The sequence below is a fragment of the Kogia breviceps genome, chromosome 15 (assembly GCF_026419965.1).
Source record: "Kogia breviceps isolate mKogBre1 chromosome 15, mKogBre1 haplotype 1, whole genome shotgun sequence".
Lineage (NCBI taxonomy): Eukaryota > Metazoa > Chordata > Mammalia > Artiodactyla > Physeteridae > Kogia > Kogia breviceps.
The window spans coordinates 80,385,043-80,400,469 of NC_081324.1; the positions used below are offsets into that span (position 1 = coordinate 80,385,043).

The 15,427-nt window shown below is 46.7% G+C and overlaps 1 protein-coding gene across 6 annotated transcripts in view; it reads right to left on the minus strand.

Annotated features, from left to right (window-relative positions):
* The window catches only part of CIT (citron rho-interacting serine/threonine kinase), a 173,501-nt gene that overhangs the window by 20,286 nt on the left and 137,788 nt on the right, over window positions 1-15,427 (minus strand). For 4 of the 6 annotated variants that reach the window (XM_059040791.2, XM_059040788.2, XM_067014719.1 and 1 more), the window contains 6 exons: window positions 12,799-12,934; window positions 10,561-10,665; window positions 4,795-4,935; window positions 4,255-4,362; window positions 2,443-2,605; window positions 2,005-2,169 (listed from right to left, as the gene is read on the minus strand). In XM_059040791.2, the coding sequence (XP_058896774.1) occupies window positions 2,005-2,169; window positions 2,443-2,605; window positions 4,255-4,362; window positions 4,795-4,935; window positions 10,561-10,665; window positions 12,799-12,934 (818 nt within the window). The remainder of the gene's footprint in view (window positions 1-2,004; window positions 2,170-2,442; window positions 2,606-4,254; window positions 4,363-4,794; window positions 4,936-10,560; window positions 10,666-12,798; window positions 12,935-15,427) is intronic. The other 2 variants (XM_067014720.1, XM_059040792.2) reach the window with 1 other exon arrangement.

Consider the following 15,427-nt stretch of genomic DNA (forward strand, 5'->3'; position numbering starts at 1 on the left):
ATTGTAAAATTACTTTAACACTAACAGATGTGTCTAGATTTATATGAACCAAATTAAAATCACCACTATCTGGTTATTAGGAATTAGGTTTTATTTAAGAACACATCACTGGCAGCAGATTGTTAATACCATGGCATAGATATTTGTGAGCATAGAGAAACATATGCTTCTAAGTCAGTTGTTTATAAATATTTTAGTCATGAAAGGTTTGTTTTCCACATGAGATCATGGATCTAGAGCTTTTCAGAATCCAGTTTAAAAATCACTATTCTGAATTACAGAATTTCTGATTATTAAATACATAAACTGACTGAAGAATTCTCACTTCATGCCCAGTTCTTTCATGAATAACCTTTTTTTAAAAAAACCCAACTTTTAAGCCTCAAGCAACTGATTCTTACATTTATAGTCCAGTCAGTGAAAGTTAACAAGATTGATTTTTTTCCATTTAGAAGGCCCCCTTCTCAATAGTGACCTAACTAGCTAAAGGCAGCTTTAAATAGAAAAATTCAGGATCCATAATTCTGAATCCAAATTGATTTCTCCATATAATGCTATCCCTGTTCCTTTATCAGAAAGTCAAGAGGAATAAATAACATAAATGCACTTTGAAACTGTGAGCAAGCCACGCCCACGAAGGAGATGCTTCGAGTATTCCACACTACAGGGAGCTGCTCTATGCAGCCTCATCAAAGGACATGGGGGCCAGAAACGATTTTCCTCTGTGTTACCAGCTCCACTTTGATGACTTTAAGAGTGACGCTCTTTGATTCAAAGTGTTATGTAAACATAGGAAACGAGATGACATCATCACTGAAGAAAACAACGACAACAAAATCCCATGGACATTGGCAGCTAAAGTGGGTCGACAGTGGGACTTCCCTGGTGGTCCAGGGGTTAAGACTCCACACTTCCACTGCAGGGGGTGTGGATTCAATCCCTGGTAGGGGAACTAAGATCCCTCATGCCGCGCAGCAGGACCAAAAATAAGTAAATAAGGTAAAGTGCATAGCTGGTGATACCCTGATATTAAGCCATAGCTCTACTCCACTCTCTGTATGACTTTCCAAACCACCTTCCTTGGCTTTTTTTTTTTTTTTTTTTTGTACGTCCTTTCTGTCTCTAGGTGAACAGAGTACTTTTGAGCCCACAGAGAAAACTCCTCACACCACTGGTATAAATTGGCACAAATTACCAACTTTCAAAATGCACATAACCTTTAACCTGATTCATTTCCCAAGGACTTACCCTACAGTCATAGCACCCACAGAACTGCAGGGTACGTATGGAAACAAGGAATTGGAAATAACCTAAATGCCCATCAACAGGGGTCTGGATTAATCGGTGAATCATATACCTCCCACCATGGAAGACCGCGCAGCCCTCTAGAAGGGTCGATCCATATGTGCTAATACGAAACTGGCTACGATAGCATTTAAAAGAAGAAAGATGTTCTGCAGTGTATAGCAGCGGCCCCCAACCTTTTTGGCACCAGGGACTGGTTTCGTGGAAGACGATTTTTCCAGGGACCGGTGCGGGGGGTGGGGGCTGGTTCGGGGGGTAACGCGAGCGACGGGGAGCGGGGATGACGCTTCGCTCGCCCGCCCGCCGCTCACCTCCTGCTGTGCGCGGCCCGGTTCCTAACAGGCCACGGACCGGTACCGGTCCACGGCCCGGGGTTGGAGATCCCTAGTGTAGAACACAGTGGGCTATGATATTTACGAAAGACAGAAGGACTGAGAACAATATGTTATTTTCTCCTACCTCTGAAAGATGATTATATAAGACACCTGCATGATACAGACGTGCAGTTACGTGCATGAACGATGGCTGGAAGAGCACAGTGGTTGACTCTGGGTAAGGGAACCGGGGTGGGGGGAAGGCTCACTTCTTACCCTTTATCCTTTAGTGTTATTACTTGTCATTTTCACCTTAGGTCTGCATTTCTCAGTCCATTTTTAAAAAATGTCGATGCATTTCCAGTGGCCCCTGTTGAGGACATACCCTCTGGAGTCGAAGACTCTTTCCTGCGGCTGGACGGCGGGGCGAGCAGGCTCAGGGCGCTGGGCTGGTGCTCGGGCGACCGCACGATGGCGGACATGGCGATCTGCTGCCTGGCGGTGGCCGGCGTGGACGGGTGCGGGTGGTCTGCGGCTTTCCGGTGGGCAGCTGGCGAGAGACGGGTCCAACGCCTTTCGGTTAGCAGGGTCCCCGAGAGGCCCCAACCAAGGGGACTGCCCCGGGGGCTGGCTATCAGAGGCCCGAGACCAAAAGGACACACAGCGGGCCCGATCGGCAACGCCGAGGATGCCGTGAATCGTTCAGACGTGGGATGTCTGGGCTGTCACCACAAGGCTGAACTAGTCTCGGCCAATCTCCCTGAGATCGGTCCTCGACTGATCGGGCCTCGACCACCGCGCTTGGCGTCGAGGGCGCCCGTACCTTCCTCCCGGGCGGAGCGGAGCTCGATGCGGGTCTTCTGCAGGGCTTCCTCGAGCTCCGCGCAGCGAGCTTTCTCCTTCTCCAGAGCCACCTTCAGCTCATTGTACTGCAGAGGAACCTGTGTGGGCAAAGCAGGGTCCTCTTTCCGTCGACTAAATAAACCCTAGCAATGGAAACAGAGATATCTCCTAACTCCTGGAAATTGGCACTGGGAACTAGTGAAAGGAACTCTGCCTCGGGAGGAGCAGACCACGGGAGCCGGGCGCATACTCACTGCAGGTGGGTTTAGTAAAAATGGCATGTGAAGGGGGAGGGGGGGACCGAGCCACAGCCCCTCCCAGCCGGCTGGAAAAAAATAGGGGCGTGGAAGTTTTCACCGAGAGGGTCAGAGATGCTTGAATTGCCACCACCTCTTCCTTTAGCATTCCCAAGGAGGAGAGCCATTTCCTGAGCCTTTACCCTCAAAAAATGGAAGTGGAGGATGGAATCAGGAGAGATGGTTCAGAAATCACTCTTGCCTTGAATTTGTCTCATGATGCTTAGTTACAAGACACAGAGATGAGTATTTTTTTTTAAAGGAAGCAAAAAAAAAAATAAATGGAATACTAAAATAATGTCACCACAAGGGGCTTATGCAAAAAACATGCAAATGGAACATGTATTGTACATGGGAAAGAAAAGTATAACGTAGGCTAATGGGAGTGAAAACTAACAAAAAAATACACGGAAGCACCCTGACTACATCAAGTGACATACTCAGATAACGGTCCACTGATAAAATAAAATCGATCCAGTATCATTGGCACAAACAGGCATGGTCACACAGCACACAAGGAAATCCTCTTCCTCCACAACCACCACTGCTGCTCTGGTCCCTTCCCGTAAAGAGAACAATGGGACCAAGAGACCGACCGCCTCCTTCAGCCCACGCCCCTCATCGGAGGCCTTCCCTGTACCACCGCCAGTGCTACTCTGGCATCTGGGTGCCTTGGGAAGAAGCTTCAAGCTCCTTAGAGACCTTCTTGAACTGGGAACACATGACCAAACCTTCAGTGGTACAGGAAAGCATGCTTTGGGCTTATTAAAAATCTTCCCATGTGTGCCTATATATCACCCTGTCCATCTGTTTCTTTTGGTCACTGTTTTCAATTTATATGTTACAATTTTAAAGAGATGGAGCCACATCCCATGGAAGGGACAGCTATCTAGTCAGACACTTTGGGCAGGTCACGTCAGCTCTCCAGGTCCCAGTCCCTTCTTAAGCCAATCAGAAGGATTGAGCAGATGATGGCAAGTTTTTCTGGAGTCCCGTACACGTGACCTGAGAATCCTTCTATGGTCCTATACAGATGACCTATTAAAACCTCTGGAATCCTATCCCCATAACCTAAGAACCCCTCTCTGTCTAGAATCCCATACAAGTGACCTGTAATCTGTCCAGAGTCCTGTACATATGAGCAGGGAACCCCTCTGGAGTCCAGGACGCGGACCTGAGTATAAACCTTCCTCTCTGCTACCTTCCCCACCCCAGCTGCCTGGGAAAAAAAACTATCACTGCCTTCACAGAGGACGGCATGACCACTTTAAAGGCCAGGAACACAAAATAGTGTATTACAGACTCGAGAGTGACAGCTTCTCTTGAAGAGCTACTCTGATGACCCCAAAGCCTCTTTTTCAATCCCAAGCAAAACAAGACAACATGCATTTTGTTCTCTCTGATGTTCCTAGGATTCTCTATCCCAGTGGTCTTTACAGAATCACCACGATTGAGCAAAACTGTCAGCTCCCCGCTTTTCAAACCCTCTGACCCACCTTTTTCTTTTTAGCAGGTTGGTCCATTTTGGCTTGCAGAAAATCGATGAGTTTGGTTTGTTGAGAAATAGTGCCTTCCATTTTCACCTTTTCATGAGAATAGAGAACCTAAAATTTGTGAAAACGAAAAGTACCTCAGACACCAAAAGAAGTATACTTTTAAACTTGGTACTTTAAGAAAATAAAAAATAAAGTTGTTACAATATTAACATAACATATGAAAAATTCAACCCAAGCCGCACTGGGCCAATCTTTATTTACTTAGTTCTGATCTTACTGCCCACATCCCCCCAAAAAAGATGGACTGGAGTACGGACAGATAATGTGAAAAAGCAAAAAATAGTAAATGGCAAGTAGAAGAATCTAGAGGGTGGTCATGATAGAAATGTCCCAGCTTCTCTGAACGTCAGAAAGTTTTCATAATAAAATACTGGGAAAAACACACAACATGAAGATACTGCCCATTTGACCAGACAGACGGCTTTTAGCCATCATGCTTTGCCTCTGCAGACAGTTTAAGTTCCCTTTGCCAGTTCTCACCTGAATGTTCTCTAGCTGATATTCCAGATCACTCCTTTCTGTCTTCAGCAGATCAGCCCGATCTAGAGCTTCTTGTAGCCCTTGAGTCAGACGGAAAATATGACTCTTTTGCATGTCCATCTGCTGCTGTAACTTGGCTTGCTGGTGGGGAGAGAGGCAGGAGAGTCTTCATACCACACACAAAGCAACGTGCTCCCTCACTGTCCCTGATACAAACTAATTTCAGACATGGCACCAAAAGTTCGGCTCATTCCGGAATGACCGATTGTCTGCTATTTCAAAATGATGCATGTGCGGTTAAGAAGAACTTGCACAGGGCTTCCCTGGTGGCGCGGTGGTTGGGAGTCCGCCTGCCGATGCAGGGGACACGGGTTTGTGTCCCGGTCCGGGAATATCCCACATGCCGCAGAGCGTCTGGGCCCGTGAGCCATGGCCGCTGAGCCTGTGCGTCCGGAGCCTGTGCTCCACAATGAGAGAGGCCACAACAGTGAGAGGCCCACGTACAGGAAAAAAAAAAAAAAAGAAGAACTTGCACAGAAATCTCTGATGGCCAGCCACTCACAAGGTGCCCACCACAACGAGAAGTCCAGACTGGTGGGTCTGCCTTCCCAATCAGAGTTGCAGTTAAGGATATCTTGGTACTTCAGAGTACAGGCCATCTGAGTTGACATCTAAGGCAGTGTGACTTAATGCCATGACAGCCGTGTTCTGATTTGTCCTTATTTTTTGTTTTTAAGATCTCAGTTGCTGTTAAGAGAACTCACTTTGTGATTCTCCGTGTGGAACATACAAAGGGGAGTCGGGGCTTCCCTGGTGGCGCGGTGGATAAGAATCCGCCTGCCAATGCAGGGGACATGGGTTCGATCCCTGGTCTGGGAACATCCCACATGCTGCGGAGCAACAAAGCCCGTGCGCCACAACTACTGAGTCCACGTGCCACAACTACTGAGCCTGCGTGCCTAGAGCCCGTGCTCCGCAACGGGAGAAGCCACCGCAATGAGAAGCCCGTGCGTGGCAACAAAGAGGAGCCCCCGCTCGCCACAACTAGAGAAAGCCCGCGCACAGCAACGAAGACCCAATGCAGCCAAAAATAAAAACAAATAAATAAATAAATTTATTTTTTTAAGAAAACAAAGGGTCATATAGCACCTCTAACTCAAACAGCGCCTCGTCAGGGTGTGGGACCTACAAGCTCACCAACAGCCACAGTCACAGGAGATATTTCTACCATGCGGGGAGGAAGGAAGATCCCAGGTTCAGTACAAGTGTTGGTAAAACCCGAGGAAAACAAAATTCTATTTAGGACATTTAGGACATTTCCAGCTTTGTGCTGGAAATCTCTCTCCAATTTTTTTTTACAATGGAAGTCAACCAGAAAACAGAGCAGGCTATAAAGATACTGGGTTTATGACTCTCTTTCCTAAAATGCTTCCGTTTCTAAAAAGCAGGAAAGAGCAGCTATCCTGACAAGACGCTGCTTGATTTCACCCAACCCCTCGGGTCCAATCTAACCACACCACCAGTGGCCCAAATACTCCCTTCCCTGGTGGCCTAGACCCTCTGCGGCCTTAAGGACAGAGGGCTGGTAAAGAGCTATAACCACCACCACGGGAGTTTCCCAGCAGGCGAGGTTTGCCCTCGGTGGCCCACGCCCCAGCTGGCCAAAGGCTCCTCATGGCCTCGGAACCTGCTGAAACCTTGCTACCTTATTTCTCTTCGCCCCACCGATGTTTGTCTTTCCATTTCTACTCCTCACCTGCCCTTCCTCTTGAGAGGCAGCTGATTCCCTGAGGCATCGTGGTGTAGTGGAAAAGAACCTGGGCTTTAGGACGTTCCAGACCCTGGTTCAAATCCTGACTTTAACTCTTATTAGTCCTGTGACCAGGGGCAGCTCACTGCCTCTCAGACCCTCAGTCTCTTCGTCTGTAAGTGGGGGTAATAACTCCCTTCCCTGGCTGACACACCGAGCACAGTGCCCAGCATACAGCACATGCTCGATGAATCTTAGCGCTGCCTCTTTCGTCCGTCTTTCTTCCCTCCATCCTGTTCGGGTGCGCCCCTCTCACCTTTCCATCTTCCTCTCCTGCCCGAACCTACTCCGCCAGCCTCTCCCCATCAGTCCTCCGTAAAGCAGGATACTAACTTATGATCACCTGCCCTGTGTGCACGACCTGGAATTTCTGAATCAAACCACAGAACCCGCTAAAATACAGGGAAAGAGAGAGAGAAAACAGCTAAGATAACCTCCTCCAGGGAGCTATCTGTCCCCTGTAGCACAGATGATTACTTCTTGCAAATTACCCGCTTTAGTTTCTCTCCACTATTTTAGGACAACACTAATTACTAGGCAGGAAGCAGAGAAACAAGTGCTAGGGACAAGAATCTGTTTGGTGACAGCCAGGCCCAAAATATTTCTCTAGAATCAACACATCAACTGTCCATCAGCTTTCCAGGAAATAGGCTACTTATTTACTACAATAGAAAACAAGAGTGACGTTTGTGCTCCATGAAATGTTTTACAAAACCATTAACCTGCTTCCCAGAGAGAGGTAAATGGAGGCTGTTTCCAGTCAGTGTTAGAGTGAAAAGAGGGCTCTAGCCACGTGCTTAGATCTGTCCCCCAATTTTATGAGGGTGACAGGAAACTGGGAGGAAGCACAAAGGCACTAGATGACAGAACCAGAGCGTGAAACAACTCTGGTGGCTGTGGGAAGAACGATCAAAACCAACAAGAGAAGGTTTAATAGGATGGTATTTTTTTAAAACATCAACTGAATAAAGAAAGATGTTTAAAAAAAAAAAAAAAAACAACTTGTAGAAGGGCTGGTGGTGATTTAACAGATCGGTGGGTGTCGGCAGTGTGCTGAAGCCACACAAAGAGCCCGGGTCACTGGCAGAGGTATTCAGAGCCCAGAGTGGAAGTGGAGATAGCCCACTATTCTGCGCTGTTCAAACCACAGGGGCTTCTAGAAACTCTCTTCGGAAAGATAAATCTATCAGAAAAGAACATCCCAAACAGGGAAGGGCTTAAAGTGTTCCATTTAGAAAAGAGAAGGCAATATGGAGTGGGAAAGCTAGAGAGATATCGAATCAGCCGTCACAGATGTGATAAAAATAAAAAGTAGTAGTTCTCTCACAGAAGCATCACAAGGACTATAGGAGTTAATTCATGGAAGGTACTCAGAAAGGCACCTGGCACATAGTACGTGCTAATTAAACATTGGTTATTTTGATTACTAGTCTAGTGATTTGATCATTAATCAATATTAACCTCATACTTCGGTTGGAAATATGAGACTGCACCCTGTTTTCAAATGTTTCGATGTCACAGAACCGATGGTTGGAACTTTCCAAGAGTTACAGTTGCCAGAAAAATGAGCTGGGATGTCTAAAGTCAGTCTAAGTTTTGATATTGAGGCCAAGGTTCACGGGAGGCCCACCTACGAGGAGGGTTGGGGAAGGGACTCTCTACCTTGCAGGGGGATTACCTCGACGGGATTAGCAAGTAGACTCTGAGCTCTGGCATCGCTTCCAAGAGACTAACCGTGCCTGTAAAGGGCAGGGTCAGCAAAGCTGCTGAGGCCATTGCTGGCCCGAGAGAAAAGATCTGGGAGAAAGGTCCGTTAGTGCCCAGGACAGGGATAATAAAGGGGACGGCGGTGCAAGTGCTGGGAATTTGCACTAAATGACGCACAAAAATTCTTTCCAACTCTGAGACACTGATTCTGACCCCACTTACAAGAATCTGCACCTGATGGAGAGGACCGCCAGGCTGTGCCCCCGGTCTCCTGCTTACAGAGGGCGCCCACCACAAGCCAGGATGCCAGCTGCGTTCCGGACAATAAAGATTGTTCTTAGTTTCCTAATGGCTTCGGCTGTCAGTGAGCTCTGCCTCCCATTGAACGGCAGCCAGACATCTGCTCAAAAAGCCCTCTGTGAGGTGCAGAATGGAGAACTGGAAACGTTCCCAGGTAGTTTTAGACGTGAGAACAAGGGGACGGAATCAGGATTCCAGCCTTCTCTTCCTAGTCCTGCCACTGACTCACCATGTAACCCTGGACCAAAGCACTGAGCTGTTGGGGCCACAGAGCTCCTTCCCTGGAAGGAAGAGAGGACACGCGAGACCACTGATTATTTCTGTTCCTCCTGTTTCCAACAGGTGCCTCAAGTGGGGGTGTTGCCTATTCATTCCAGATAAAAGACTATCATTCTCTATCTGACCACTGGGGGTGGGGGGGTTGTCAATTTCTATTATAATGTTCTTAGTGTCACCTTTGGTGAATTTCCCACCCGTGTGTGTGTGTGTGTGTGCGCGCGTGTATAATTGATTTTTATTTAAAAACTTTTTATTGTGGTAAAATATACATAAAATTTACCACTTGAATCATTTTCAATTGCACAGTTCCGTGGCATTAAGTACATTCACATGGTTGTACATCACCGTCATCATCTCCAGAACTTTCCGAAACTCCCACCCATACTTTTTAAAGCCTCATTCTATAAAACATTTTATATTCACCTGCAAAATTTTCACCACACTTTTCGAACTTAATAGCATATTCATAATATTTCTACCAGCAGAGCCCCACAGGGGCTACAGGTAGCACACAATAAAACCTCACTCAATTCACCAGAATAGATAATCTGGCTAATTCAACCATCAGGCTCACTATGGCTTAAACAGAACACTCTTGGAGTCCAGCTTCTCATGGAATATCTTTATAAAGTGCATTTGTCCTGATAGGTCAATTCTAATGAACAAAGCCAAATTATCAGTGATTCAACCAAACCAGGGCTTTGGTTGGGAGTAGGAAGTTGTCACCAGTTTAAACAGAGATTTTCAGAATTCTGTTAAAAGGTACAGGAAATAACATAAGGGATGGATTGGTTTAGGAGACCAATTTGAGCTTTTCGTTTTGTGTCTCAAAAGCAGGGCATCATTTTTTTAAATTGAATTAACTGGATGCTCAAAAGCCTTCATGAGATTTGGCACTCAGTGTAATCTGATCAGGTCTCTGCCCCGTGCACAAAGCTAATTACATGGTTGTCCTATCAGCCTGCAAACTTCATATACTTTGGACATAAACTCTAAAGAAGAATTTAACTCAGTATCCACGTGCGTGCACATTTAATAAACTTCCACTTGGCACAGACTCGCTGTGTGCTCGACACGCCATTAAGCACCATTTGGGAGGACACAATGAAAAAGAGAAACCCGGCCTTCGTGACACATTCTTTTAACGTGTTAAACACCTTTTAAGAAAGTATCCGGGACTTCCCTGGTGGCGCAGTGGTTAAGAATCTGCCTGCCAAGGCAGGGGACACGGGTTCGAGCCCTGGTCTGGGAAGATCCCACATGCCACGGATCAACAACTACTGAACCTGTACTCTAGAGCCCACGAGCCACGACTACTGAAGCCAGCGCACCTAGAGCCCGTGCTCCGCAACAAGAGAAGCCACTGAAATGAGAAGCCCGTGCACCACAACGAAGAATAGCCCGCACTCACTGCAACTAGAGAAAGCCCACACGCAGCAACGAAGACCCAATGCGGCCATAAATAAATAAATAAATAAATAAAGATATAATGAAATAAAATTTTTTAAAGAAAGAAAGAAAAAAGGAAGTATCCGGTGACCACCTTACTCTTCCCTGAAAATTTGCACTTTGAAATCTGAATGCCTTAATTTGTATCTGCCCACCTGAAGACAACAGATTATTCACTTGAGAGTCCACCCGGCTCTATTTACCCAGCGTTTTACACTCACCTCTTCCAGAAGCCTTTGTTTGAGCTCTCGTTCCGTCTCCAGCTTCTGTTGTAAACTTCGGGCGTTCATTTCAAGCATGGCGTGTTTCTTCTCCAGGTCACTGAGCTGGACAATTGGAAAACATTGGCCGTGATACCACATTTAGTAATCTTAGATGCTAACAACTTTTGCAAATATCCACAAACCTTCTCAGGTAAAGAATAATCAAGTTCTAAAGGTCAGAACATACATACTGTTTTTTTAAAAGTATATCACAAATGTCCATGTCATAGATAAGCCTTATGTTGTGTTATTCTATGAGGAGAGAATATTACTTCTAAGGGATGGGTCATATGTAGAGCAGTGACAAGTTCTTGGAGGATGCCTTCTCAAGAATTTATCTGCCTGACATGCTTTGGCTGAATTAAATAATCACATTCTGAATGCTTACTACTCGCACAGGATAATATCAGGAGCTGTGGATGAAAGGATAGACAAGCTCTCTCCAGGATCTTACATCAAGTCACAAAGGCAGAAGGTGGCGCCATAACTAGACACGTACACAAATAGTGACTGCTTTGTCAGGTGACGATTTTGATAAGAGGTACGGAGAAGAGAAATTCATCCTGAAAGACCAGTTGTCAAGAGAAGATGGGGTCAGAATGTCTAGAGTCTTAAAGGATGGGGAGGACTTTGCTATAGAATACTTTAAGAACAGTCAGGTAAAAAAAAATATCCTTCAAGCTAAACACAAAAGGGTTCATTTATCTCTAAATAATATATTTACTTTCCTCATGGTCAAATAATATATTTACTTTCCTTATGGTTAAAAAATGGTTAAAAAAAAAAAGTAAGCCAACACCAGGAGGGTTCCTGAGTAACAAGCTCTAGCCTTGAATCTGATCATTTTATTTCTATGAAATTCTGGTAAGAAAATAATCACGGATGTCCATAAAGATTTATGTTCATCACAGTGTTATTTATGATGGCAAAAACAAAAAAATGGAACAAGCTCAAATTTTCAACACAAGTGGAATCATTGAAATAGGTGCTAATTGATGTTTCCAGAACTACATGTTCAAAAAAGATTCACTAACTCAGGAAAAGCCCCTAGTTATGTGATGTTTAAAAAAATATGTAAAGCTGTTTATATAGTAAGAACCTAAATTTATAAATAAATATTTATATGTATATACAAATTCACCAAGATAACAGTGATGACAGCTTACCAGTCATTTTTTTCTTTACTTTTCTGTGGTTTCTATATCTTCCACAATGACCCCAAATAATCACTTTTATAATCATGAAATTACAAAGTTACACAAAATTCAGAGGTTAGATTTCTACTTTATATTATGTGTGTGTGTGTGTGCTTGTGTGTGTGTGCAAAACAGTGCGTATGTATGAGGCTATGCGTATACATGAAATTCCTCAGACCTTTTGTTATCTATATTATTGAAGCACCTATTCGAAATCTCTTTTAAGACTATTAGATAGGGCTTCCCTGGTGGCGCAGTGGCTGAGAGTCCGCCTGCCGATGCAGGGGACACGGGTTCGTGCCCTGGTCTGGGAGGATCCCACGTGCCGCGGAGCGGCTGGGCCCGTGAGCCATGGCCGCTGAGCCTGCGCGTCCGGAGCCTGTGCTCCGCAACGGCAGAGGCCACAGCAGTGAGAGGCCCGCGTACCACAAAAAAAAAAAAAAAAAAAAAAAAAAAAAGACTTAGATAACAATCTCCAAACACTGGTATGTCACTTTGTAAATACAGAATACGGAGTGCCATGTGGACAGAACACGTGAATTTCCAACGTGAAATACTGAGAACCTGCACCATCCTCAGATCCTATCGTGTCCCTGGACTTAGAACGCAGAGAGGCTGAGGCTTCCTGTCATTGCAGCAATGGAGTTGGGTATGAGTCCTCAACACTCCCCACTCCCCAAGGATGTTCGACGTGAGCTCCATGAAGGCTTCTAGAAATCAAATGCCAGAAAGCAAGAGCGTTGTGCACCCAGATCAAAATCTCGACCTCAGGGGCCCTGACGGGCAGATGTGAGGAAGTCACTGACCGACTCTAATACCCTAGTACCTGCCCCCCTCACCCACGCTACTGGCAACAGAGGGCGGCCCACGGGAAAGCATAATCGCGCGACTCTGTTTACGAAACATGCTGACCATTGATCGCATGTGACTGTGTGTCAAGCATACCTGCTAAAAGGAGGTGCACACGTGTATCTAAAGGGCAGGAGGGACAGGGCCTGACCTTGTCGGAAAGACTCTCGGCCTTCAGCTTCTGTTCCTTGAGAGCCTGCTGCAGGGCCAGAATCTCAGCCTTGTGCTCCTTCACCGCCAGCTCGACCACCTGGCGCGACTCGGTGATCCGCTGATCGGCCCTCGCCCTGCGGGGAAGCACAGGCGCGTTCAGAGGCCCCACCACCGCCGCCCTGCAGGAGGGAAGCTGGCCCAGCTCGGGCCCTGCTACGCAACCGAACAGACTGCAGGCTGCCGAGATGCCCAACCTGACCCCTTGTTCTGAATTGTGTCTTGTTCTCTGACCACGCTCAGAGTGAAGACGTGACCCACCTTAGGCCCTGGGTAAGAACACCCTTCACAGGCAAAGCTCCTGTGAACGTGTGCGCACTTGGAGAGGCTGAAGGCGACAAGGCGCCTCTCCAATTGCAACTGGGCTGGAGAGGACGTCACAAGACTGTCACACCCGCCTACGGGGGCAGGAAGGGAATGAGGGCCTGCTGAGGGAACACAGGGTGCTGAGGGCCACGCGAGGCCCCACGTGAGCAAGCACTTCCTCTCCTTAAAGTACGTGCAAGTAGTGAAGTGTTCTGGATGCTCTTCAAGAAACTGACACTTGAACCTGACGGATGTATCAATATCTGTAAATAAGGTGAAAGAATAGAAAAACTGGAAGCAAACTAGAAAAATCACTGCCCCTCCCCGCTTTGGGTCTTATGCTTTGCTGCTTCCACACCTGGGCTTGTACAGGCTCCCCCACTGGCAGCTCTCCTTCCCCACCCGACAAACCCAAATCTTACTCAGACTTCAAGGGTAAACTCAAAGGCGATGTCCACCATAGAACCTTTCCCAGTTTCCCTCTCAGAAGCAACCTCTCCTTGTTGTCCCCAAAGGATAAATGTACTTCTCACCTGGCACAGCCCGCGCTCTCTATTTTAGGCGATAAATAGCTCAATGCATAGTTTACCTCCTCTTAGCCTCTTGAAGACAAGCATTAAGAGTTATATTTTACTCATCTCAGGTCCCACATAATACCAAAATAGAGGGAGGAAAAAAACAGGGGTGGGTAGCCAAGATCTTTCACAATTGCCCCTGAAAAGTATACATGAAATGTCTTCCTAAGCACAGCCCATGATTACACCTTCCACGTGTGATTGTGAATTTCTTGATGCTATGGTCAGATTCCGTCCCCAAAACTGTCTCTGAAGGATTCTAGAAACAGCTGGCGTAAGAGCTGGACTTGCAGGTGGGAGGGAGGGGGTCTGTGTGAGGGCAGCCAGAACGTCTGGTGAGGACAGGGGAGCCCAAGAGTTTGGAGGGAAACAGCAACAGGAGGTCTTAAACCAGCAGCCCCCTTACATCAGCAAGTACCCTGAATGGGAAGATGTCTAAAAGGGGAATATTTTTACCAGTTTCTCTTGAAACTTATAGGTCCTCTTTGCTTCCAGTCTTTTCTAGTTTGATTTAGCACAGATTATACATCTAAGACAGTAACGAGTCTACTTCATGATCAAGCAAATGTGGGAAATACTAAAATGAATCTGATAGAGTCCTAATAAATGATCAATAATTCCAGGTATAGTTTATCTTGCTTACAGAGTTCAGAGTGGGCTTCCCTGGTGACGCAGTGGTTGGGAATCTGCCTGCCAATGCAGGGGACACGGGTTTGAGCCCTGGTCTGGGAAGATCCCACATGCCACAGAGCAACTAAGCCCACACGCCACAACTACTGAGCCTGCACTCTAGAGCCCGTGAGCCACAACTACTGAAGCCCGCGCACCCTAGAGCCTGTGCGCTGCAACTACTGAGCCCACACACCGCAACTACTGAAGCTCACACACTGCAACTACTGAAGCCCACGCACCTAGAGCCTGTGCTCCGCAACAAGAGAAGCCACCGCAATGAGAAGCCCAGGCACTGCAACGAAGAGTAGCCCCCACTCGCCGCAATTAGAGAAAGCCCGCGCACAGCAATGAAGACCCAACGCAGCCAGAAAAAGAGTTCAGAGTACTGCGGGAAGGCAAGTTTCAGAGGAAGGTGATATTAGCGAGGTTATGGAGGGGGGATAGGATTCAGCTGGGCAGACAGGAAGCCATGGGGCGAATACCAGCCCGTAGGTGTCTCTGCACAAACGAAGAAAACACGTGTTCTTTAAGACTGTTTACTTCCATCTGTTGGTAAACTGTCATAATATACTGACTTTGTTAGCGCAAACACTGCCACCGTGAGCTGTTAAACTGTCATAAAAGGTCTTCAAATCTATGATGTCTTCAGTGCAAACAGCACCCCCAGCAGCATGCAGTACACAACGCTCACACCTGTGACCCTGGCAGGAAGGGAATTCTATGCTGGGAGGACTGTGGGAATGCAGAGAAAAGATACTACCTGAACTTATTTCCTACCAAGAAATGGAAAAAAAAAAAAGAAACCCCAAAACTGTTCTTACAGAGCAGTTGTTCTCAAACTGGGTGTGATTTTGTCCCCCAGGGGACACTGGGCAATGTCTGGAGATGTTGGGGGTTGTCACAACCTGAGGACGGAGCAGCTGCTCGGGTTCAGTGGGGCAAAGCCCAGGGGTGCTGCTCACCATCGTACAGTGCACAGAAGAGCACCCACAACAAAGGATCATCCGGCCCGAGCTG